Source organism: Denticeps clupeoides, chromosome 14 (genome assembly GCF_900700375.1).
Source record: "Denticeps clupeoides chromosome 14, fDenClu1.1, whole genome shotgun sequence".
Taxonomy (NCBI): domain Eukaryota; kingdom Metazoa; phylum Chordata; class Actinopteri; order Clupeiformes; family Denticipitidae; genus Denticeps; species Denticeps clupeoides.
Genome location: NC_041720.1, coordinates 19,185,498 through 19,211,950, shown reverse-complemented (window position 1 = coordinate 19,211,950; position 26,453 = coordinate 19,185,498). Strand labels below are relative to the sequence as shown.

The window sequence follows — 26,453 nt, the reverse complement described above, 5'->3', positions numbered from 1 at the left end:
TTTTTTTAATCATCAATAGTTTTTATTTGAATAATTTTTCTTTCTGACTCAGAAACAACAAAGCTAGTGATTTGAGGCAGTTGTGCTTTGCGTCAGCGTCGTTCCTCTTATTGGTCTTTGGTCTAAGTTTACTGCAGCACGAACATACAGTAAGCTGACTCCACTTTCCCCCCGCTTAGGCCTGGTCTTAAACCTACTGGTGAGCTTTTTGATTTTATGTTTTTCAATGTTTAAGTTCATTATATATTTGTTTGTCTGTACAATTATTTATTGTCTGCTGCTTTTCTTGTATGTTTATATTTACATGCAATAATTTTCATTATTATGGTTTTATTGTGACTTTTTGGTGAAATTCTGTGTCTTTAATGAAGGCATATGATAATAGCAGGTGAGTTTTAAACATAGGATTTTGGGGTTTGTTTGAACCATTAGGCTTAAATGCCACATGAGTCGCATCAGGACTTGAGGGCTTGTTTAGGTTTTGTTTTACTAGGATGTGCATCTAAAGAGTAGAATAAGTTCTGCATTTTAGGTGTTATCTGCCATTCCATCTGATTTAAATAGTATGTAATTTAGCTTCCATAATCTTCACCATGTTCGGCTGTCAATTTCTCTATTACACCAGTGTCTCTTTCTCTGAAAACTTCATTTACATTTAAGGCATTTGGCAGACGCCCTTAACCAGAGCGACACAACGTGCTTTCATGTTAAGATCAAGGAAGTTTACTAAACTACAGTTGTATGTACGTTGTATTGACTGAAACTTTCCTTCAAATTGAGAGGTTCAGGCATGGCCCAAAAATGCATGATGAGCAAAAATGTATCACAGCAGAGGGAAGTTAACTGAAGTAGTAAAAGCAGAAGTAGTCTATAAAGAAAAAAGATAACATTCACAAATTGTCTGTACATTTAGACGACATGTCAGTCCCTGTCTGTACAGCCAGACTGGCAATTGCTGTGATCTGGTGCAGCTCCTTCCATGTGGGGTTGGGTAGGGTAAGAATGCAACCTTTAGTGACCCATTTAAAAAACCACTAGGCTCCCCTTCCATGTAAATGACCTATTTAGCCCTGTGTAAAGCACTTTATGGCCTGGTTTTCTACAAATTTCCTCTCTTTGCAGATCAAAGCTATTAGATAAGATGTGCCAACCACAAGTCTTAAAAACATCTATTTTTTTCTTTATGAACTGATCTGAGATAATCCAGGTAAGCAAGCTAAGTATCTAAGATGGGTAGAAAACCTATATAAAGGTCTTTCTTGTCAAAATTCAAAAATAATATTACATATTATTATTATTATTATTATTATTATTATTGTGTTAAATTCCTTCATAAATGCTGTAAATGTAAATTATAATTTCCTCATTATAAACAACATAGAACTTTCTCATGGTAATTGTTTCCAAAAGTCAGTCAGTTTATTCCTAGACCACATTTTCATGAAACTGAGCTAGAATAATACAAGTCATAATAAAACATTAAAACATAAAAACAAAACTAGTAGAACCCACCTTTTTAAAGGCCACTCATCAAATTTAAGACACTTTTTTTTTTCTTGACATACACCAGAGTACCACATGCTCTTCTAAAATAATTGCAATTAATTAGAATCATAAATGCAATATTTATTTTATCTGTAAGTAATATATCATTATGTAATATTAATTTCCCAGATTTGTTGTTTTTTAACCTGTGCCATTTTTTTTTTGTTCAACATGGATTGTTGTCAACATGTTTTTTTTTTTTTTTTTTTTTTTTTTTTTTTTTTTTTTTTTTTTTTTTTGCATGCGTTTTTCTATTGCCCATTTATGGGGAGGAAGGGCGCCCTCCTTTTGTGAGGTGTGCCTTCTGCTTGCCACAGAGTGAAGAGAGGATAATTTCCACACATACAGCATTTGTGACTACGATTGAAGGCTTGTTTCAATTGATTTATTGGGACTGCAGTATTTTTAAAACTAGATTTAAGGATTACTAGTCATTTTTATTATATTTAAGGCCTTAAGTTTGGAAAATTGAATTTAAGACTTTTTTAAAGTTACATGAAAACCCTTTAGAAGATATGCTGCCTTACTCAATACTTGAGCTACAGAGAAAGGTGAGTTTTTTTTTTTTTTTTTTTTTTTTTTTTCTTGATTTAAACACCTCCAGCGTCTGAACAGATCTAACATGCTATAACCCTAATGGCTAGGTCTCCAGGAGTCTTTAGCCTAGTCATTTACATTTACATTTACGGCATTTGGCAGACGCCCTTATCCAGAGCGACTTACAACGTGCTTTCAAGTTACCATCGATGAAGAGATCAATTCCGGTTCACTAGGACCCCAACTATGAATACATCTATTTAATTCACTCTGTTGTAGATTCTGTACACAAGGTTCGACAACAAGAAAATTACAATTTAATCTAAATATTCTTTAAAGAGGAAGGTCTTGAGCTGTCGTTTGAAGGTGCTCAGTGACTGAGCTGTTCTGACCTCGAGGGGAAGTTCATTCCACCACCGAGGGGCCAAGATGGAGAAGAGTCTAGATGAATGTTTTCCTTTTACCTTCAGAGATGGAGGGACCAGGCGAGCAGTACTGGAGGCTCGGAGTAAACGAGGTGCAGTGCGGGGTGTAATAAGGGCTGTGAGGTAGGATGGTGCTGCTCCATGTTTGGCTTTGTAGGCCAGCATCAGTATTTTGAACCTGATGCGTGCAGCTACTGGGAGCCAGTGAAGGGAACGTAGCAGAGGGGTGGTATGGGAGAATTTGGGAAGGTTGAAGATCAGTCGTGCTGCTGCATTTTGTATGAGTTGAAGAGGTCTGATGGTACATAGTGGTAGACCAGCTAGAAGGGAGTTGCAGTAGTCCAGTCGTGAGATTACTAAGGACTGAACCAGTAGTTGGGTGGCCTGGGTTGACAGGTAAGGGCGGATTCGTCTGATATTGTAGAGAAGGAATCTACATGAGCGGGAAAGATTGCTGATGTGAGTTGAGAAGGAGAGATGGTTGTCTATTGTTACGCCAAGGTTGCGGGCTGTTGCAGAAGGAGAGAGCTGCGAGTTGTCTAGGTAAATAGCAAGATCCTGATGTGGTGAAGAATCTGCTGGAATGAATATTAGTTCAGTTTTGGTGGGATTGAGTTGGAGGTGATGGGCTGCCATCCAAGACGAGATGTCTGTTAGACATGCAGAGATTTTGGAAGCAGCATGAAGATAAGAGGGAGGAAAGGAGAAGAGGAGTTGTGTGTCGTCAGCATAGCAGTGGTAGGATAATCCATGTGAGGAAATGACCTCACCAAGTGATCTCGTGTAGAGGGAGAAAAGGAGAGGACCTAGCACCGAGCCTTGAGGGACACCAGTGGAGAGTCTACGTGAGGTAGAGGTGGATCCTTTCCAAGTCACTTGGTAAGATCGCTCATCAAGGTAGGAAGCAAACCACTGCCATGCTGAGCCCAGAATTCCAAGCCTCTTCAGGATTGCCAAGAGAGTCTTGTGATTAACAGTGTCAAATGCAGCAGATAGGTCAAGGAGAATAAGAACTGATGACAGTTTTGCCAATCTGGCTGCATGTAGTTGCTCGGTAACCGCCAAAAGGGCAGTCTCGGTGGAATGAGCTGTTCTGAAGCCAGACTGGTTAGGATCCAGGAGGTTGTTCTGTGATAAATGGAGTGATAGTTGGTTGTAGACACAGCGCTCAAGGATTTTGGATAGAAATGAGAGGAGGGAAACTGGTCTGTAATTGTTAATGTCTGTAGGATCAGCAGTGGGTTTCTTTAGGATTGGAAGAACCCTGGCTGTTTTGAAGGCGGATGGTACGTGGCCAGATGAGATTGAGCTGTTTATGATATAAGAAACAAAAGGGATGAGGTCAGGGGAGATAGTTTGAAACATTGCAGAAGGTATTGGATCTAGTGGACAGGTGGTTGGGTTGCCTGTGGATATAATCTGAATGATTTCATCAGATGTGATCTTAGAAAATTGATTTAGAGTAGTTGTCGAATTTTCAGAAGGAAGAGTAGGATTAGTGGTGGAGAATGTCTCACAGATTTTTTCAATCTTCCCTGTGAAGAAGTTGGCAAAATCATCAGCTGTTAATGAAGTTGGGGCAGGGGGAGTCGGGGGGTTGAGTAGGGATAAGAAGATGTTGTGGAGTTTTTGAGGGTTGTGGGCAGAGGCTTCTAGTTTTGCTTTGTAGAAAGCAGTTTTAGCAGTAGTGAGGTTAGTAGAAAATTTGCGCAGAAGATTCTGGTAATCCAGTAGGTCTGAGTCAAGTTGAGATTTCTTGTATTTTCTCTCCGCTGCTCGAAGAACTCTTCGATTGCTACGCAATGTATCGGAGAGCCAGGGCGCAGGGGGAGAAGTCCTTTTGGGTTTAGTTGATATAGGACAGAGTTGATCAATGGAAAGTGAGGAGAGGAGAGAGTTAGTAGCGTTCTCTAGTGGTAAGGAGAGGAATGAGTCAGAGGTTGGGAGATGTGAAAGAATGCAGGAAGATACAGATGAAGGTGAGACAGTGTGAAGGTTTTGTCTAATGAAGGATGGACGGGGGACAGTTGTGGATCCTGTTGGTACAGTGAGTGTAAAGGTCAGGAAGTGGTGGTCAGAGATGTGAAGGGGAGTGGAAGAAAGGTCAGAAGTTGGAGAAGGACGACTGAAGACCAGGTCCAAGACATTCCCTCCTTTGTGTGTGGGAGAGATGTTGCTGTTGGTTAAGGAGAAAGAGTGGAGAAGGGGAAGAAGGCAGGATGATTGTAGCTGGGCTGATGGAAGGTTGAAGTCACCAAGGAGAGTTAGGGGGGTTTCTAAAGAGAAAGTGCTGAGGAGAGTGTCCAATTCATCTATAAAGGGCCCAAGTGGCCCTGGAGGGCGATATAAGACTATGAGAATGATGTTCACAGGAGAAGAAACCGAGACTGCATGGAATTCGAAAGAAGAGATGCTAAGATGTGTCAGAGGCATTGGTGTGAAAGACCAATTTCTAGATATTAAAAGGCCAGTACCCCCTCCTCTCCCAGTTTTTCTAGGAGTGTGGGAGAACGTGTAGGCAGAAGAGAGGGCAGCAGGTGTAGCAGTGTTCTGTGGGGATATCCAGGTCTCTGTTAGTGCCAGGAAGTTTAGGGAGTGGAGAGTAGTGAGACCAGAGATAAAGTCAGCTTTTTTAACAGCGGATTGACAGTTCCAGAGTCCACCTACCACCCTTGTTTGAGAAGTAGATGACAGGTTGGGGTAGATGAGGTTGTTTGTAACAGAGCCTCTGCAGCGTGAGTATGTTTTTCTGGGTCTGTAGGAGACAGTTACTGGGATAGTTTTCAGACACATGGTTACTGTGAAGAAAAAGGCTAAATGGAGGTTTAAGGAGAGATGCCAGGTTTGAATTTGACAGCTGCTGCTTTTCCGCTACAGACATAGTCCTTATAAATCCCTAAGTCCAGCCCCCTAATTTGCACCTCAGGGAACCCGAAACTACCAGTGATTGACCAGCTGAGTATGATAATGATGCCAATCACTTGGTGCTGCTTAAAACACAATCTACCTTTCAAATACACACAACACAATTGATGCTGCTACACAGTCCTACAGCTGAGCTTACAAATAGACAGTAAACAAAATCTAGATCCTACCTTTCCAGAAGAGACTAATACAACGAGGGATCTGCAAGAGCAACTGATCAGGTCACTGAGGCACTGACCAATTTAAGATCTAAAAAATGTTTGCTCATTCAGGCTTTTGCCTCACTTAAGTAGTCGATGAGAGGCCAGATCAAATCATTACTAATAGATTTGGACAGCATCCTACTTGGAACTCAGTAGGAACTAGTGCTGCACGATTAATCTAATCGCAATCGTAATCGCGATGTCAGTCTGTGCGATTACATGAACGTAAAAAGCTGCGATTTAAATGATTAGTACATGGATTGGATCGGCAACATATTCGATCCATTCTCTCAAAGTTTGCGAGTCTCACTTCAGTCGGATGTGACGTATTTGGTCACATGACTTTCGATTCGGAGACATGGTTAGACGCCGCATAACGCGCTGCATCGTACGTCAACGTCGCCGCCATATTGCGAGAGGCTCTGCTGTGGCGTGAAGCGTATACATGTCTATGGAGAGAAGTACATAAAAATACCTCACTCTTGTGCTGCTTGGGGCTGTACAAACCGCTGTATGCTACAAACCAGGGATTACATTTCATAGGTAAGGCTGGACAATTGTTTTTAATATATTTGGCCATTATAAAATCCCCGTTTTCTAAGTCTTAACCTTAGCTAAGATAGGCTAAGCTAGCAAAGCTATGCATCCCTGAGTTCAAGTCAGCCTCCAAACAACGTTTTGGTTAAACGTAAGAACTATATAATATAATCAAAACAGTTGTTTAGCCTTACCAGGGTTTGTCGTTCGACAGTAATGTAAAATAGTTTTTTTGTGATTTATTTAATTTTGTAGAATATTGTATTTTGAAAGCACTGGGCATTTCAGGTTATAAGTAGTTTGTATGTTTATCATATCGCAATATTGATCTCAATAATCGCAATATGTCTTTTTCCCCAAATCGTGCAGCTCTAGTAGGAACTCAATTAAATAGGACTGGAACCATGCAAGGTATGTGACTCTGATGCCTACACAGTGATCTAGGCGTGATAGCAGTCAGAATCCGCAGTCAGGTCTAAAAAAAAAACTAGGACAGCTGTGTTACCAGAATTAGTTTCCAATAGGTCATTGGTGACTTTCAAGCCAAACTTGGAACTTTCCATAGAAAATTTGTTAAAATTGTGGAGTCACGATTCTCCTTTTTAATAAGGGGTTCTGGCATGTTAAAACACAGATGTGACACACCTAGGAAGTAAGACTGTCATTAATAATGTCAGAGGAACAGTATGTAGATTGTAGCTGATTAACTATACCTGATAGCTGGGAAACCGATACCAGCTCGAATTTATCCACGAGAGCTGAGCATGGACCAATAAGACAGTTCTCAGATTTAACAAAAACAGAGCTGGGTGAACTTGGTCAAAGAGAAGTAATTTTATCAGTAAAAAATCATGACTGAGTGATGGTGATGCTGGCGCATGGGAAATATTATAGTCCTACCATTTCATATAGTCCATATTTGCAGATTTGGCTGACCTGAAAATGAACCGATTGTCACTGTGAAACATTGTAGCACATGGTAATTAATCATCTTGGTACCAGCACTTTCATAAACATAAGCCCACTCTGCCGTCCAAGTGGAGATGCAGAAAAGAGTCAAATGAGACGCTGGAACCCATTTCACAAAATAACCGTTTGGGGTCTCTGTGTGGACGCAAGGCCAGATTGAAGTACAAGGCCAGAAAAGATCTACAAAGTCTCTTCCAGCTAAGCATGAGGTTGAAATTGAGGTCTTGCATTGTGTTTCAAATCATTTATCAAAAATTGGGATGTGACTAATTGCTAATTTTCCTATTAAGCAATATTTTCAGTTTTAATCTCCTGATGGTCTTGATAGTCCTGAAACCCCTTAAGCTTTGTATCTGTATCATAGTGATTTAGGTAGACATAGGTTTTTAATTCAACACAAAACTGTGAAATTAACTTGTGATTCATGAATCATCTGGATTAATCACCTGGATCAATTAAATAACTCAAAATCTGAGGTCTTCATTGAATCCTAACTACACAATGTCTAATTTGTTGACTCCATCTACATTAGGACCATATTATTACTAATAATACCACAGGGTGCGATGCAGACATATTAACACAGATTGTTAATTTTTATGTACAAATCCATCAGGGGATCAAATAAATATTTCTCACACTGTTTATTGTAAAGTACTGGAAAAACCCTATGTGGCAATTTTAGTAAAAATATACATTTATGACTTAATTAAAGTGGTAGTCACAGCTCAAAATCTGTGTTATCTCAGCATTGGCAAATAGCACACAATCATAATTAATTTGTATTAAATATTCACATGATATATATGATTTATGAACTACATCTGCATTTGAGTGTGCTAAGCAGATATTTTTTTTTATTTCACATATATAAATTCTGTGTTCTACTGTATTCTACACTGTATTTTAAATACTCTTAAAATGTAACATGGAGATAATATTTTGTTTTTGTATTCTGATATATTTCACCAATGTTATATATGTTCAAGCCCATTCATCATGCTGTTTGTATTTGTTTACTTGTAGGCAAAAATGGCAAACATGAGTGAATATAATGACACAAGCCTCTTTGAAAATGACAACGATACATATCCAGGTGCAGTTGATCTCTGCCTTCCAGAAGAGTGGTTCCAGAAATTCTTGCCTCTGTACATACATCCCATCATTTGCATGACAGGCCTCCTTGGAAATATTCTAGTGATAATAACCTACTCATTCTACAAAAAGGCCAAGTCCATGACTGATGTGTACCTGCTGAATGTGGCCGTGGCAGACATCTTGTTTGTGATAGCGCTGCCACTCATCATCTACAATCAATACAGTGGCTGGACCATGGGTGACTTCATCTGCAAACTGCTCCGTGGAACCTACAGTGTCAACCTGTACAGTGGCATCTTGCTGCTGGCCTGCATCAGTGGTGACCGCTACCTGGCCATTGTCCAGGCCCGCCGCTCTTTCCGCATCCGCTCCAGCACTCTGGTCTATAGCCACATCACCTGTTTTGCAGTCTGGCTGCTCGCTCTCATTATTTCGATGCCCACATTCATTTACTCATCAAAATACTCCACCCGACAGCCCTACTACAGCATAGGTGGATTTTTAAATGCCACAGGTGAACTGGAATACTATGATGATTTGCCTCAAGTTGACAATGTGTGTTTTTTCATGTTCGAGGACAATGAGACAGCCAGCCTGATGAAGGTGCTGGTGCCCAGCACACAAATGGTTGTTGGCTTCTTCCTGCCTTTGGTTGTCATGGGTTTTTGCTACACCAGCGTCCTCATTACGCTATTGCGTGCCAAGAACTTCCAGAGGCACAAGGCAGTCCGCGTTGTTCTGACAGTGGTGGTGGTCTTTGTGCTTTGTCACTTGCCATACAACCTTGCCCTGCTGTACCACACAATCACACAGTTTGAGCAAATGGAGTGCAGCCATAGCAAGAGTATAATGGCAACGCTGACAGTCACTGAGATGCTGGCCTACCTGCACTGCTGTCTTAATCCGCTACTTTATGCATTTGTAGGGGTAAAATTCAGAAACCACTTCCGAAAGATTCTGGAGGACCTTTGGTGTATTGGTAAAGGCTACATCACAACACGCCGGCCCTCCTCATGGGTCACTTCGGAAATGTGCCTCTCCAGCCGACGGTCCGTTGATGGGTCCTTCAGTGACAAGGGTGCCTCCTTTTCCATGTAGGAAGATGACATAAATACAATCATCAAAGCTATATTTTACGTATATGACTTCTATATCTGTAAACAAATACATAACTTTTTTGCAAAATAAATACATAAATAAAAATAATCAGTCTAACTGGGAAGCAGGAACTTCCTGTAACTGGTTTTAGGAAAGCAGTAAGGGATCTGATCTAGTTGGACTGAGTTACCGCCTGCATGTCAACTGTATACTGAATTGATGTGGTGTTTGACTTCAAAGTTTAAATTTTCTCATGCTTTTTTCTTCTCTGTTTTTGAAGTGCAAAAGTTAGTAGGAACTAGATTTTATTCAATAAATAAAATGATCAACAAGATTGGCTGAACATTACACGTTTGGTGAACTGAAAATAGTTTAGGCCATTGTTTCTCAAACTATGGGCCATGGACTGATCCCAGTCCATGACAGGGAGCCTTGCTTCTGCACCAGTCAAAATGGTTAATGTTGAATGTGGTGGTTTATGCGCGGCCCAGACATGACTTGTCCTCAGGGCAAATATTCTTGAAAAATGCTGATTTAGGTAATGTTATGCAAACAGAACAACCCTATTGTGAAATGATTATGGATTATTTGTTGACTGTGTGAACACTTTTATCAGAAGAGAAAGTTTCAAAATAAGATTGTTGTTTAGTGTAGGGTGACAAGACATGCATTCATCTTGAGACCTGGAAAATGTGTCTGACTGGGTTTTTATTTACTTCAAATCACACTGGAGGACCACCATCAGATATAAATGTGTCCACCAAGATCTCTGCTTGCCTGTCTGACATCTCATCCTGAATGATAACTCATCATCTGAATCTCAAACACAGCAAAACAGTCAATGCATGCAGACAAATCCCTCTTTTACTCATCTCACATTGCCAGTCTCTATCACTTGTGTTTCTTCCATACAACATTAGAAGAATGTCTTTTTTTATTTTATTTACACTCATCACTCCTCACTCTGCACCTTGATGCTTGACTGGTACTAGCAGTCATAAGGGTGCTTTTGATTCAATTATTCCATGCAAGACCATGTGAGTTGGGATTCATTAAAATGTCCCAAGATCTGTCTTGTATTTGCAATACAAATGTTGCATTGCTCACATTATATTGTAAAATAATTCCCTCCTGCACAACCAGCTGTGTGACTTGACGCTTTGCAGACATGCCCCGCAGCTTCACATCGTGATTCAATACCTTTTCAAGGCCTTAATTTACGAATACAAAATGTGAGGGGACATCAAACGTACACTGCAACAAGCTGCACACTGACTATTTTTCATTGTATCAAAGTGTCATATATTCAGTGTTGATAAGGGACAAGGGACTGATCACATTTGTGATACTGTATATATATTTTCAAATATAATTTTAAGTCAATGAAAGGATGGTAGGATATGGTTTGGATAAATCCATTTGAAGCATATTTAGGTGAGACTGTAAAAATGGAATATTGTTTTAGTAAATGATTACCAGAGTATTACGTTTTGTCAGGTAATAGGTAATTATAAATAATTAGTGCTCAGTATTCAAATGTAATTACACACTTCCCAGTAGGTCAACAATAATCACAAGAAAGGACAATAGTCAGAGTGTGCAATTACAATTTAATTCCAATTCCAAGTACCTAACATTACATTACAGACTAGCACATAATACACTAAAGTTTCACCGCACCTCAGAAACCTAGTGCTTGTAATATTACCAATTCTGAGTGGTTGTGTATGGCTAAGTCCTAATCGAAGTGTCATGGAGAGACAGCAAGAAGAGAAATACAAAACTTATGGACAAAGACCTAAAGAGGTGGGAATCTGAATGCTGCTGGACAACTGGATAGCTATGATGCCTCTCAGTGGTAAGTCAAATTAGGTGAGTGGGCTTTCAGGATGTCCATCATGCCATAAGAGAAGTCCCTCCTGAGACACACAAAAGAGAATTGTTGGTCATTCTAACCCAAACATGAACAATAAAGTACAACAACTATTATGAAGTAAAGAGCCAAACTACAGAGACAAACTGAAGTAAGACAGAATCTTGTTCTGTTAATTGTTTATTCAAAGCTGCAGCAAAGTCATTTTAATTCATATTCTCACTGTTGAGCAATTATTATTCTCACAGCCTTAGTGATGCTTTTGACAGCATAGACCACAGCATTCTATTAAATTGCCTGGAAAAGCTAGGAGGAATACGTGAGTCAACAATCTTTAGGTTTAGTCCTCAGATCACCTACTGTCCCTTTTAGTTAACATAAAACAAACACAGGCTTCCCTTTTCTTTACCCCTCCCCCTCCGCTCCCATGTCTATTGTAAATCCCTCACAGAGAACTTCCCAGTGCGGACAGATGCCCTTATCCAGAGCAACACACAATCAGTAGTTACAGAGACACAATGGTGTTTGAACCTTTGGTCTTCTGGTTCATAGTGTGTTCCGCACTAGGCTACTACCACCCTATATTCACATTAGCAATAAAAATTAAGAACAACAGTCAATCATGTGAAATACTGTACAGTCAAGTATGTTTTATAACAAGGAAAACAGTAGTTCTATTAATATGAAAGATGATCAATGTTTTAAGTCCTCTTTCATGCTGGACATTTCTAAAAACATAATAATAACAAGTACCTTGCAGTTAAGGGTTGTGCTGTGGGGCCTGCAGAGGATTGGTTTGTTCTGTTTACTATTGTGCCTGTCATGATGGGAACGAAAATACAAGAACCACATATTAGTAAAAGATAACAAAAAAGTGTGTCAACGTGAAAACCCTGAGAAGAAGCAATCATGCCTTCAAGAAGTACATTAAAATCTTTCAATAAAATCTCCAAAGTGCACTTAGTTATCCTTTAGCAGGTAACTTTGAGCAGCTGATTAATTCACAACCATATGACAGTGAATTAATTTAGAATGGATTTTGAAACACCTACCTGTCATAGTCAAGTATTCAGACAAAGCAGGCTGATGTATTCTCCGGTCTTGAAAAGGACTGCTGAGAGAAAGTCTTGAGATGCTTCCTGAAATGTCCTGCTATGAAGAAAATGGCAAGTGAGAATATGACAACTGCACAACAATATATACAATTCTGTATATATTGTAATTATGATGGAATTTTAAATGCTCAGATCCAGACAACGTTACATCAACATTATATGAAACTGATGCACAAGATCGGGCAAAAACCCCTACACATGACCCTGGAGATTTACATTTACCTTTTGGTACTGAGTCCTGCTGTCAATATTCTCAGCCCTAAAAATTTAAATGAAAGTGATTGTGTCATTGGTGATACACAGCAATCACAACGCATGGTGCCCTCTAGGGCTGAACGATACTATTTTACAAATTTCAACGAGATTTTGTAACCCCAGACTCTACTCCATTGGTTAATGTCAGGATTAATGCGAAAAGATTCACGCGCAACAACATACCCAATTAAACACAAGCAAGGACGCTTGCTCTCAACTCATGGTATGCTAGTTACAGCACAGTTCTTATTTCGATGTATGGTTATGCTACAGATTTAATACACATAATATAGCGAATCACGATTCAAATTGTTTTTTCTAAATCGTTCAGCCCAAGTGCACACACTGAAATCTGCATTTAACCCATCCTCTGAGGGAGCAGTGGACAGTTATGAACAGCATCCGGGAAGCAGTGTGTGGAGACGGTACAAGTGGACCTCAGTGGCACCTTGGCGGTTCAGGATTTGAACCTGAAACCTTTTGGTACAAAGACTGCATCCTTACCTGCTAGGCCTCTACTGCCCTTCAAAATACATTTGGAGAAAAAAAAGTGCACTAGACAGAGCCATTTCAGTAAAGCAGCACTGCTCAGTCTTGTCTTCAAGTCTAGCTCCTGAGGGGATAAGCTATATCAGACTCTACCTCCATAAATGGGAATATAATGAATGATTTCATTACAAACTGAAAAACACTGCAAATGCCACTCATTTTTCTCTTATCGTATAAGATGATGCCATTTCTGCATTTTTCATGTATGTGACCAACATAATTAGTCTCATGATATGTACTGCAATATTTATTTATCTAGCTTTCCCTGAATATATGCAATGAATTATTTATTTATAAACCTGAAAGGAATCTGACTTAACAATGTTCAATAGGTTTCTTTTCAGTTTCACTACCTTTCACAGCGAATTGTGTCCTCCAGCTTGGAGATATATGCTGCTTGCTCTGAGACCTTCCTGTAAAGTGCAGCGAAGTACTGTTATCCAAACATATATTTTTAAGTGTACAGTTGATGACAAGTCACTTACCTGCTTATCTGCTGCATTTCCTGTCTCATCTTAAGAAAAAACTCCTCCATTTTTTCATACTAAACATGCCAAATATTTATGTTTCAGTTAGAATGTAGTTTTATTATTTCAGAAGAACAATCAATTTCTTCAGTCAGGATAATAACTGTAATTTGAATGTAATTGCTCACTCGTTGCTGATAATGATCCATTAGCCTCTTTTGATGCCGCGCCTGGAATAATAATACCTGCATTGTGTGCATCAACATGAAAAAATGTGTTAGTTCAGCAGCCTTTTTGCTCCATTACTTAACTGATGGCCTGCAAATATGATCAACGTTTAAGTCATGTTAGAAATTTATCTGAAGCTGAAAAAGTTACCTTATTTATTTCGGACACATATGCAGAAGCTACAGCAGAGATGTCTGAGAAAAGTGACTTCACTTCTGGACTGCTCTGTAAAAAAAAAGTCATGAAGCTTCCCAAGAGCTCCTCCGTGGCTTTGAGCTTTATGAGGAGGTGCATAAAAAAAAGTGGGTAGTGGTGGCCCACCTTGTCTATAAGAGGGGACAGCTGACACTTTGTCTTACAAATGGCACATTCACTCTGCTTGGCTGAAAAAGATGGCAGCGCAGGAACACACACATTAGAGATGGATAACATAATGAAATGGAAAGCTAATCAGATTGTTATTGAATAGTTATCAGAGAACACCTGGAGCTAAGTAAAGGTAACTCGCCGTTTTTATAGCATGCGCTGCAGATGATGTGGCCACAGCTGGATACCGCTAACGGACAGTCTGGACCCGGCGGAGACATGCACTTATTACAGCGGACCCAAGACACGGCGGCCATAGTCACGTTCCTGTAGCTACGGTTCTATCGGATAACACCACACCAGCATCACCACCGGAACAACAATCATTACAGCCAGCCCTAGCTGTTTAGGTCTCAGCAGTTAGTGAGTTGTTTCTTACGCTTCAGAGAGATCACAGTTTTGCTCGAACACCAATAAAAATATTTATTAAAGAACTACTCGTAACATGACAATAACTGGCCTGAATACGCGCTGAGGTCAGCCACGCCCAGAACGGCATGACGTCACAAACGACGCAGAAAGAGCTTTATGTACTTTTTTATAGATATTACGACGGCGTTTTAGGGTCACTTATTAAAAAAGGAATTTCAAGATTAAAGTCGTAGCATGAGGTCTACGAGAATAAAGGAATAACATTACAACTTTAAAGTTTACGCGATTAAAGTTTTATGAGATTAATATAAAAATTTCCATGACGTGCCCAAGTACTGGCAACGGAGAAGTTGATGTGCGCGCAGGAGCTCTACTTCTGGATCAATAACGTTTAGGATAATTGGGGGGGTGACTTTAATATGAAGATAATCGAGGGTATCTTTATGAGCACCAAGTCCCTTCCCAGGCCCAACACCCACTGCTCGCTTCCCATCACTGTCTGCTGGAAGAAACCCAGACCCGGCCAACATCAGGCGAGCACAGGCAGCCATGAACTTGATCGAAGTCAACCTGGCCTCACGCCTTACCACCGCGAGGTCATCTGTACTCGCTCTCGCTTCCGGAGTGATAGGCGATGGACGAGTACATCATGGCATCCCTGGCTGGTGGCATAATCGGTCCTTCCACCTCTCCAGCCACTGCCCTGTTCTTTTTTGTGGGGAAGAAGAACGGGGGACTGCGGCGGTGCATTGATTACCAGAAACTGAACGTGGTAACCATTAAGAACCGCCACCCCCTCCCACTCCTGAATACGACATCCTGGCAGGAGCCACCGTTTTCACCAAGCTGGACCTCCGAAATGCGTACCACCTCGTTCGGATATAGGAGCGGGACGAGTGGAAGACAAGCTTTAACAAACTTTATCATGAGTATCTGGTCATGCCTTTTGGCCTATCCACATCAACCCACATCTCTCACATCAGAAAGGTCCTCCAGCGTCTCCTGCAGAACCATCTCTTCATCAAGTTGGAAAAGAGCACTTTCCACGCCACCAAAATTTAGTTCCTGGGCTTCCACATCAGTCCCCAAGGAATCGCAATGGAACCAGTCAAACACACAGCAGTCGCTGATTAGCCTGTGCCCACCACCATCCGGCACCTCCAACAGTTCCTGGGATTTGCCAATTTCTACCATCGTTTCATCCATGATTTCAGCAAAGTGGCCCAACCCATGACTTCCCCCCTCAAGGTCAAACCCACAACACTCCGATGGAACCCCCAGGCTCAGCAGGCATTCGCCAAACTCAAACAGCTCTTCACCACAGCTCCCATCCTGCTCCACCCAGACCCCCAACTCCCGTTCATCGTCGATGTCGATGGCTCTAGTCTAGAGGTGGGAGCAGTCCTGTCACAACGCAATCCCCAAGACAACAAATTGCATCCCTGTGCCTTTTTCTCCCAACAACTCAACCCTGCTGAGCAAAACTACGACATCAGAAACCGGAACTCCTGGCCATAAAATTGACTGTGGAGGACTGGCACCATTGGCTGGAGGGGCAGACCACCCCTTTTTAGTCCTGACTAACCAAAAAATTTCGCGTATCTCCAGAACGCCCAATGCCTGAATCCCCGGAAACCACGATGGGCTCTGTTCTTCATGCGGTTCGAGTTCACCGTGTCCTACATCCCCGGAACCAAAAACACGAAGGCGGATGCCCTGTCCCGCCGAAACATCCCGGAGACTGAGGACAATGCATCCTCCCCCATCCTCTCACAGCCCTTCTTACTGGTCCCTATGCACTGGACCCTCCTGCAAAAGGTATTTTCTGATCACGCACACCACCCCCCACCTCGAACCATGCCTCCCAACCTCAAGTACGTTTCACCCCCTCTCCGTCTACAATCATACAATGGTGACACTCCACTGGCCAGGAAACCGGGACATCAGCGCACCCTAGCAAACATTCCCAGAACTTTTTGATGGCCAGGCCTAGCCACGGATGTACACGGATAGCCTGCTCTACCTGCACATCACACAAGGCTGACACGCAGAGACCATAAGGCCTTCTACTTCCCCTGCCTCGCCCCCATCGCCCATGGTCCCATGTCTCCATGGATTTCGTCACGTGACTGCCAAGATCCAGGTGTATGACCACCATCATGGTGCTGGTCGACCACTTTTCAAAGATGGCCCAGTTCATTGCCCTTCTGGGACTCCCTACAGCTGCCCAAACCACCAACGTCATCCTCCAGGAAGTGGTGCAGCAGTTTGGGCCACCAGTGGACCTCCTCTCAGGCCGTGGCCCCGAGTTCATAACCAGGTTCTGGCGTCACTTCTGGGGACAACTGGAGGTGTCGGTCAGTCTGTCGTCGGGGTACCACCCCCAATCCAATGGCCAGACTGAGATGGTCAACCAGGAGGTGGAGACATACGTCCAATGTTACTGTTCGGCCCGACCCACCTCCGCCAACTCCATAAGGTCTGGTCCCAAGTCCACTGGGTCCTCAACCGAACCACCGAGCCCTCATATACTACCCTGGAGACAGGGTTTGTCTCCACCCGAGGCCTGCCCAAATCCCTGCTTCATTGGTCCGTTCCATGCACTCTGTGCCTCAGCCCAGTGGTCCACGTTTCCTGCCATTAAAAGCACACCAAACAGCTCTGTCGATATTACTATGGAAAATAATCTTCAAATAGCAGACCACTGATTAGAATGCTTCAAACTTTTTAAAGAGCATGAATTAATTAAACTAATCTCATTGTCAAATCAATGTATTTGCACATTGGATTTGCTTTCTACAAGTTTCCTTAAACAAGTAGCACCCAATGTTGTAAAGTTTGTTCAAGGTAGCAGGCATTAGTCCCCTGATGAAAAAGCCTGATCTTGATCGCAGTCAGCTTTCAAATTATAGACCAATATCCAACCTTCCGTTGCTATGACCTCATCATAGCACTGAGACAGCTCTGGTTAAAGTGGCTAATGACCTGCTGTTAGCTTCTGATCAGGGACGCATCTCGCTGCTTGTCCTGCTTGGCCTGAGTGCAGCGTTTGACACTATTGATCATGCTATTCTCCTTGACAGGTTAGAGAATAATGTTGGGATTAAGGGAATAGCCCTTTTGTAGGGTTCAGATCATATCTGACCGATCGTTATCAGTTTGTGGACATCAATGGTGATTTGTCTTCATATAGTAAAGTATAGTTTGGTGTTCCACAAGGTTCTGTCCTAGGTTCATTACTATTTTCCTATATTACTATGTTATCTTTAGGTCTCATCATTCAGCAATGCCAGATGAGAGGCAGCATCTGAACAGAATATAGAATTGTCTGAAGGACATTAGACAGTGGATGCTCATCAACTTTCTTCTGTTAAACCCTGATAGGACAGAAGCTCTCATAATTGGGTCTCAAGCAGCCAGACATAAGATGGCTGACTACATCATAACTCTGGATAGCCTTTCTATCTCACCAACTACTGAAGTAAAGGATCTAGGTGTCCTCATTGATGCAGGTCTCTCATTCGATTTGTATGTAGATAAAGGGTGTCGGGGTCGCTACTGGTACCCAAAGTACAGAAGGTCACAGCTGGGAGCAGATCCTTCTCCTATAGAGCTCTGCAGTTGGAACGGCTTGCCGTAAACACTCAGACTCAGTCTCAGTGTTTAAATCTAAAATGAAAACATATCTGTTTTCTCTGGCCTTCCTTTAAAGTCCCAGATACAGTGTCAATTATTAAGTCCACTCTATCACACAGTCCTCCTGTTAAGCACAGACAGTGTTAAATTCACCTTAGTTAGGCTGTCCTAGTTTGGGTACCAGGCCACTGTAGCACCAATATACCACAATAACCACATATTTCAGTATCAGTCATACAATGCCACCCTCTGCCACTGCTTCTGTTTGTTTTCTCCAAGATGCTGAATCAAGCGCACAGACTACTGGCAGATTCCAGTGAAGAGACCAGCAGATAAATCCTGGTTCCTGGCAACTTCTAAACTGCTAAACGAACCAGAGGGTCACCACAGCCACCCCCACCGTAACAACTAAAACTTTTCAAATGGACCAGTATGATCATAATGGACACATAATGTACATCATGACACTGGACTATTGGACAAGGGTCAAGTGTGGCGGGTGTCAACTGTAAGGCATGTCAAAGCCCATTGAGACAAATTGTATGTGAGTTTGGGCTATATAAGAAATAAATGTTGTTGATGTTCTGGTTTATGGGCTCAGCCTTTCATTTTGAAGGGCTGTAAACAGGAAGGGAGTGCACGTGGAAGGTGAATAAAAGTTGTGGCTCATTTCTGCCAGCTCCGTGTCCTGCACAGGGTTAAATGCAGAGGACAAATTTCACTGTGTGCACCGTGTGCTGTGCCGCTGTGTATCACAAGTGTCCTCAGAGAGTATTGCCATTTGCCGGGCCGCCCATCTGGTCCTGCCCAGGTCAGTAAATGAGAAAAGGCTTATATTTAAATGGTTAACACTCAGAAGAAGACAGTATAGACAAACTGGGCTACATGACTGAAATACCACTACCACGACATGTGCTGTGAGTTTTCTGCATGTAGCAGTACCCAGGGTCTCCTTATAAACAAAAAACACACCTGGGTTATGCCATTTTTCTGAATTGCACATCATACCCATGCATTCGTTGAAAATGTGGTTGTGTGTGTGTGTGTGTGTGTATATACACACACACACACACACACACACATATATATATATGTGTGTGTGTGTGTGTGTGTGTGTGTGTATGTAGCATGAAACAAATCAGAGGGCCACAGCTACCACTTCAGGGATTTTCAAATGGACCATAATGGACACGTAATGTACACAAAGACACTTGATTACACTTTGGACTTCTCCACCTCTACAACTGTAGGACTCAACAACTTTTTCTCTTATTGGACAAACCATCACAAATCCTGCACTGACACCATTTGCAGGCTCACTCTACCCTGGAAGGGGGTCCCTCTCTGTATCACTCCTTCCCAAGGTTTCTTCCTTTCTTTTTTAGAGTTTTTTTTTGTGTGGAGTTTGTGTGCAGAAGGGTCAAGTGTGGGGGGTGTCAACTGTAGGGCATGTCAAAGCCCATTGAGACATACTGAATGTGATTTTGGGCTATATAAGAAATAAATATAGTGGATGATATACTTGAAGCAAGCAAGACAGAAGTCACAGCAGACAGAAATCAACTCTTTGTCTTCTATCCTGCACTAAGCGAGCTGTTTCCATGGAAACTCTGGAGCTACTAGTTCAGTACTCTGATGATGTGTTTGACGAGTGGCAGGATGTGTAGCAGAACAAGCCCATCTAATAATTCCAATTACCAATGACATGATGCAAGGACCTTTTTTAATGCAGATACACAATGCCAGCAGTGCCTTTCCTCACACACCCAATTTCTTTCACTATATAAAAAATTTTACCTAAACTCACCAACCTCTTCACAACGAAAACAGAAAACCTGGTGATGTTTGCAATGAACATACAAAGGATACAACAACAACAACAACATTTATTTCTTATATAGCCCAAAATCACATACAGTATGTCTCAATGGGCTTTGACAGGCCCTACAGTTGACACCCCCCACACTTGACCCTTTTGCACACAAGGAAAAACTCCACACAAAAAAAACTCTAGGAGAGAGAAAAAAGGAAAGGAAGAAACCTTGGGAAGGAGTGATACAGAGAGGGACCCCCTTCCAGGGTAGAGTGAGCCTGCAAATGGTGTCAGTGCAGGGTTGGATATGATATAATGAGTCCTACAGTTGTAGGGTTGGAGAAGTCCAGGATGTATTCAGTGTCATGGTCTAGATTACGTGTTCGTAATGATGTTACTGGTCCATTTGAAGATCCCTGAAGCTGTAGTTGTAGTGGTGGTGGTGGCTGTGGTGACCCTCTGGTTTGTTTTATGTTTTGTCCTTGTAAAGCAGTTGTCAGGAACCAGGATGTATCTGCTTGTCTCTTCACTGGGGTCTGCCAGTAGTCTGGGTGCTTGATTCCGTGTCTCGGAGAAAAACAAACAGAAGCAGCGGCAGACGGTTGCACTGTACGACCGATACTGAAATCTGTGGTTATAATGGTATATTGGTGCTACAGTGGCCCGGTACCCTAACTAGGACAGCCTAACTGGTGAATTTAACTTTGTCTGTGTCTAACAGGGGGACTCTGTGATAAACTGGACTTTATAATTGACACTGCGTCAAAATCAAGTGAAATGAGGGTCTAGGACTTTAGCAAAAAGCCAGAGAAAACAGATAGGTTTTGAGATTGGATTTAAACACTGAGACTGTGTCTGAATCCCGGACACTGACAGGCAAGCCGTTCCACAACTGCGGAGCTCTATAGGAGAAGGATCTGCTCCCAGCTGTGACCTTCTATACAACAAGAGTAATGTACTTTTTTTATTCTTTTCTACAACATTTTTATTGTCACATAAATATATTAAACCAGTTTCTTTTCAATGAAAAAGTCTTTAAGTCTTTTCATTTGCCAGAATCCCACAAAGAACAAAATGACAGTCTGGACAATCGCCCACCACAGCACACTTCCGTTGGTTTCTTCACCGATTGCCCGAAATGTTTCCTCTCGGTTCTGGAAATGTCAAAGAAAAATGACTACATTAAACATCTACATCTTAAACAGATTAAATTAGTAAAAATGTGAAAGTAAAGTGATTGTGATACATTGCAGCACAGCACACGGTGCAGACAACAAACTGTGTCCTCTGCTTTTAACAATCACCCTTGGTGTGCAGTGGGCAGTGTGTGGGGACGGTGCTTTGCTCAGTGGCACCTAAGTGACGGTTCGGGATTCGAACCAACAACCTTCTGATTACAAGTCTGCTTCCTTCCTCGCTAGGCCACCACAGCCCCATATGTCTGTGTGCACTTACTACTGTGCATAAAGGAAATTTTTAATCATTACCTAAGTGCATTGATAATGGCCATTGCCCGAAACAGTGAAACACATTAAGTACTTTTACCATTCCATAAGAAAAATAATATGATACAAAAGGCAAAAAAAAAACATTTGCAAAAGACCTGAGACATCGTACCCTCTGAAATTCTTGCTGTCTGATGATGTAATGGACCTGATCAATGAGATGCTGCAGACTGTACTCCATTGATTTCACTGTATCCTTTGCTTTGGTGACACTTGGGTCAATTGAGTGTTCACCCATCTGAACATCTAAATGGATCCTCTGGATAACACAAGCCAATTTTTACACTTCATATCATTTGGACAGTTATAAAAGAGATAACAGACATTTACTCACCAGCCTCTCCCCTGTGAAAACAGAAAACCTGGTGTTGTTTGACTGCAGACACAAGAAATGCTGTCCAGACAAGTGTGGAGTAAATATGAATTTGCCCTGTTTGCCAAACCTTTTCAGCATAAGCACCTGCAATACACAAATATTAAGTATCCACATGTACCTATACACATAATAACCAGTGGCATTTTATTTGTGCAGCAACCTTGTACCTGATAATTTGGGTCTCTAATGGTAACTGTTAAACCAAGGTGAGGTGAGTTTTTTGCCTTATTGGAATCCCAGTACTCCAGTAAAAAATAACCTACAACAGCAGAGTAAAAACACAGCTTTTCCAGGTGTGATATTATTAGAAGAACATTCAACAAATAGGTGTAAAAGTTTATTTTGTGTTCATATTAAGGAAAACTAAACAACAACAAAAAGTCATTTATATTCAGTGGCACTTTTCTGGACTAATAATAAATAAACAATCTCTTAATCATCTACAATATATTGCCAATACTATTCGAAAGCACATCCAACTGATTGATTTCTCTTCATGGCACAGGTGTATAAATTTAAGCATGTCACGTGATTCCATCCTCATGACCGGGATTAACGCGGAAATGAGGTAACGCAATTTATATAAATAGCCAAATTGGATGCCTTTCACTGCTCAGTCATTATTTTGCTACAACCTGCAAAAGACTCAGCCCATCATCGTCCCCATCGTCTCCAAGTAAGACTTCCTGCATGTTTCTCTCCTGATTGCTCCTGTTATTTTTCCCTTGTCGTGTTTAGTTTTGCGAGCATCACCACCTGTGGATGTTGCAGCGCTGACGATTCACATTCGCAGATTAAAGCAGCGGTTATTCACCTGCCTCCTTGCGCTTCACCGCACCAGGGTTATTCATTACCGCCTACACACGCTGCTCCCTGCTCCTTCTTATCGGCATGACAGAATGACTGAGCTGAACATTAAGCCCACGGAATTCACAGCTTTGTGCGACCAGGTGTGCCGCCAGGCCACCATCCATGAGCCTTTGTCGCAGTTTTCTCTCCTTGCTGACCAATCGTGTTGCAGAATGGGCAGGAGCACGTCTCTGCACGATCCTGATGGTGTGGAAGATGTCTCATCACAGCTCTACCAACTGCGCCAGGGTTCTTCCACCATCAGTCAGAACGTCCTCCTGGTGAGTGACGGCTCCTTGGATCTCAGCACGTTGGCTGCATCCAAAACTGGCCAGGTCGTTCTGTCAACATGATGAGGCAGGAGGATGCATTCATGCAACATCACCAGCCCCTTCTGGACCGGATCATGACAGATTTATATTTCATCAGCCTTCTTTATGCACATACATACATAACTACACATGTGTTCATTCATAGTTTTGTTGCCTTCAGTGAGAATCTACAAATGTAAATGGTCATGAAAATAAAGAAAACACATTAGAATTAGAAGGTGTGTCCAAACATTTGGCCTTTAATCGAGGTTAGATCAAACATGAACATGTTACTGTTTTGGCGCTGCCGTCCTGCTCGGGGACGTCTGTCCAGAAGGTTTATGAAGCCATGACTGGAGATGGAGAGGTGGATCCCCCATTAGACAGGATTGGCAGTGCAGCAGCCTCTTCCATCAGCTGATCCCCGCAGTCATTCTCTCTGTTTGTGCACCAGGGCTGGCACAACGTGCCTGATGTGAAATGTAAAAGTCTAGCCATCCACCCGACTATAGATATACACTACACAGTACACAGGTCAGGATGACAGGGGGTGAGATCAGAAAAGCAGGCGGGATTTACATGTGGAGAGTGGATGAACACAGTTACACCACTTCACGTTGTGTGTGTATCCAAGTGTCCTTCGGTTGGGGAAGGAATAAGAAAGTAAATGAGAGAGTCAAGCAGCCCTGACACTGACGGGAAGATGTTCATTCAGCAGGAGCGGAATGAATATAGGAAAGAGTTGTTTTGGTGTTCAGGCGAAAAGCTGGAACCTTTGCAGCTGTTTATTCCCTGGTCTGCTCCATCCAAATTTCTGTGCAAAGCCGCGAGTCTCTCCAAGATGTTGTCCAGTTTATGATCAATAGTTACAGTAATGGTATCCAATTTGTGATCAGAACGAAAACCAGAGGTACCGAATGGCCATTGAAACCATGGCTCTCAGATTTGAGGTTGCTTTTCCCTATGGTGAAGTGGCCTTATTTGGAGTTGGGTTCCAGGGCTCCATGCCCTTTTGCCCACAATACAAAGAGAACACAGAGAATTTTCTTAGAACATCCTGCAGAGCGCACAGAGATCTTCTCAATAAACTCATCTGTGTGGTCCGTGCCTTCCTTCCTTGTGTGGAGAAAATTTACTCTACAGTGTTCTGGGAGGCACGAGTGAACCGGGACATTACTGTTCATTCTCAAAGGCGTAGGACTTGAGAAGGTGATGAGCAGGCTGCGGTGTGCACAGCCCTCCCAAACTCTGTGTGGTGGATTATTTTATTCCTTTTTTATTTTGGTTGTTTCCTGGAAAAAAAAAATGTTTCTTTTTTTCACCTCAACCCTCCATCGTTCTGCCCAACCCCACCTCCGGCGTGACAGGAATTTTATGGCTGGTCCGGGTTCCTCTGCCCTTCCTCATATCTGTCTGGGTGAACCAGCCCCCGTTCACAGTCAAAACACACCTGGCAGGCCTTTAGCAGACCTGTAGATCTATTGATCACGCAACAATGTATCACAGCATTCAACAAAATGATCAACTTTGACCATGGTGTGTGCGCAGCTCTCTATATAAATCATTTTATATTTGTTTGATATGCATTTTTTCCCATTTTTTCTGTTATCTCTTTCCTTTATTGTGGAGTATGGTGACTTTAACCCTCTAGTGATTGCTTTTGGTGATGATACACAGCACAGCTCTGCATTTAACCCATCACATTTAGTGAGCAGTGGGCAGCCATTAAAGGCATGTGTGGGGCGGGCACCTTGATCAAGGGGACCTCAGTGGCATTTGAACATGCAAACCATTGGTTAAGTCAGTTTCCTTACCTGCTAGGCCACCACTGCCACAAAGTTTGTGCAAATGGCAGTATAGACATCTAAAATATGGAAAAATTGCACTGTACAGCATTAAAGTAGAAATTCCCATCTCTTCCTGTTCACTGTAATTTGCAGCAACCATCTGTTTAAATATTGTTACGTTTTCTTTTGTTTATGCTAATTACTAATGAAAATTACTATAGCCACTGGATGCTCCAAAATCAATGTGGTTTTCTGTCCTGTACATGCAGAACCCTTTTGTGTAATAAAAATAAAAGATTGACTGTTGACCAGTTGACTGACCTGTAACTAGTGTGTCCTCTGGGATCTCCTCTATGATGCACTTTTCCTCCTCTTCTCCCAAATCAAAAAACATGCCAGTTGTCAGTGCCAAGGAGTACAGCACAAGCAGATTTGTCTTCCACACAGACATTTTAAAATCAGTGGAACACCAGAACCCTTTTAAAAATGCCTCTATTTTTCTGAGTCCAAACCCCAGTGTGAGAATTTCCAGTTGGCTCTTTAATCTACCAGGAGTGTGCAGGTGATAAGGGTTTGATTCTTAAAAGAAATAACTCACCTATTAATGCACTGTTTCAGTGCCAGGATTGGCCGGTCTCACTGATATGAGATGAAGCAACATGAATAGTTGAATAGAAAATTATTTTGAACTTTAAGGGTAGTAGTAGCATAGTAGTTATCAAGGTAGCCAATATTTTTCAAACACTCTGCCTTAATTTCTAAATGCATCAACCTTTTAATCTTCATGGTCGAGCTGTGATTGATTCTGAGACAAACAGGCTCTAAGACTTATTGGTTTTTTTAATATGAGCTTGTTAACCCAGCTGTACAAATTCATGAACATGGATGAACATTATCTTGATTGTCAGAGATATATATATATTTTAATTTATGTTAGTGAAAGAAAGCGATTTGGCAGTTCAGACATACAGTGGGTACGGATATTTTTCAGACCCCCTTAGATTTTTCACTCTTTGTTATATTGCAGCCATTTGCTAAAATCATTTAAGTTAATTTTTTCTCATTAATGTACAAACAGCACACCATATTGATAGAAAAACACAGACTTGTTGACATTTATTGCAGATTTATTATCAAAGAAAAACTGAAATAAGTATTTAGACCCTCAGTATTTAGAAGAAGCACCCTTTTGATCTTTTGGAAAAGATGCAACAAGTTTTTCACACCTGGATTTGGGGATGGTCTACCATTCCTCCTTGCAGATCCTCTCCAGTTCTGGCAGGTTGGATGGTAAACTTTGGTAGACAGCAATTTTTAGGTCTCAATTGGTCTTAAATCAGGGCTCTGGCAGTTGTGAAGCAACTCCTTCATTGTTTTAGCGGTGTGCTTAGGGCCATTGTATTGTTGGATGGTAAACTTTCGGCCCAGTCTGAGTTCCTGAGCACTCTGAAGAAGGTTTTAGTCCAGGATATTCCTGTACTTGGCCACATTCATCTTCCCCTTGATTGCAACCTGTCCCTGCAGCTGCAAAACACCCCTACAGCATGATACTGCAACCACCATGCTTCACTATTGGGACTGTATTAGACAGGTGATGAGCAGTGCCTGGTTTTC

At 41.8% G+C, this 26,453-nt stretch overlaps 3 protein-coding genes across 6 annotated transcripts; 1 reads left to right on the top strand and 2 right to left on the bottom strand.

The window, feature by feature from the left end:
* The first annotated feature begins 20 nt into the window (after positions 1-20).
* ccr6a (chemokine (C-C motif) receptor 6a) lies at positions 21-9,671 on the top strand. 2 transcript variants are annotated; one of them, XM_029002933.1, is made up of 2 exons: positions 21-199; positions 8,168-9,671. In XM_029002933.1, exon 2 carries the CDS (start codon positions 8,174-8,176, stop codon positions 9,335-9,337), a length of 1,164 nt encoding a protein of 387 aa, XP_028858766.1. In that variant the 5' UTR covers positions 21-199; positions 8,168-8,173; the 3' UTR covers positions 9,338-9,671. The 2 variants fall into 2 exon arrangements, with proteins under 2 accessions (XP_028858766.1, XP_028858765.1); XM_029002932.1 differs by lacking the exon at positions 21-199 and adding an exon at positions 1,870-2,096.
* A 1,391-nt stretch (positions 9,672-11,062) lies between these two features.
* On the bottom strand, positions 11,063-14,643 carry rnf212 (ring finger protein 212). 2 transcript variants are annotated; one of them, XM_028953373.1, is made up of 11 exons: positions 14,570-14,643; positions 14,333-14,471; positions 14,146-14,207; positions 13,975-14,049; positions 13,785-13,841; positions 13,615-13,673; positions 13,483-13,542; positions 12,548-12,584; positions 12,263-12,362; positions 11,964-12,027; positions 11,063-11,256 (listed from the first exon to the last, which is right to left on the bottom strand). In XM_028953373.1, the coding sequence occupies exons 2-11, from the start codon at positions 14,445-14,447 to the stop codon at positions 11,190-11,192; spliced, it is 696 nt and encodes a 231-aa protein (XP_028809206.1). In that variant the 5' UTR covers positions 14,448-14,471; positions 14,570-14,643; the 3' UTR covers positions 11,063-11,189. The 2 variants fall into 2 exon arrangements, with proteins under 2 accessions (XP_028809206.1, XP_028809205.1); XM_028953372.1 differs by having other exon boundaries at positions 12,263-12,359; positions 14,146-14,471.
* Positions 14,644-20,976: 6,333 nt separating this feature from the next.
* On the bottom strand, positions 20,977-25,888 carry LOC114763387 (transmembrane emp24 domain-containing protein 11). 2 transcript variants are annotated; one of them, XM_028953043.1, is made up of 6 exons: positions 25,438-25,888; positions 25,161-25,275; positions 22,060-22,151; positions 21,851-21,976; positions 21,629-21,775; positions 20,977-21,165 (listed from the first exon to the last, which is right to left on the bottom strand). In XM_028953043.1, exons 2-6 carry the CDS (start codon positions 25,231-25,233, stop codon positions 21,016-21,018), a joined length of 588 nt encoding a protein of 195 aa, XP_028808876.1. In that variant the 5' UTR covers positions 25,234-25,275; positions 25,438-25,888; the 3' UTR covers positions 20,977-21,015. The 2 variants fall into 2 exon arrangements, with proteins under 2 accessions (XP_028808876.1, XP_028808874.1); XM_028953041.1 differs by having other exon boundaries at positions 25,161-25,888.
* Between the last annotated feature and the right edge of the window lie 565 nt (positions 25,889-26,453).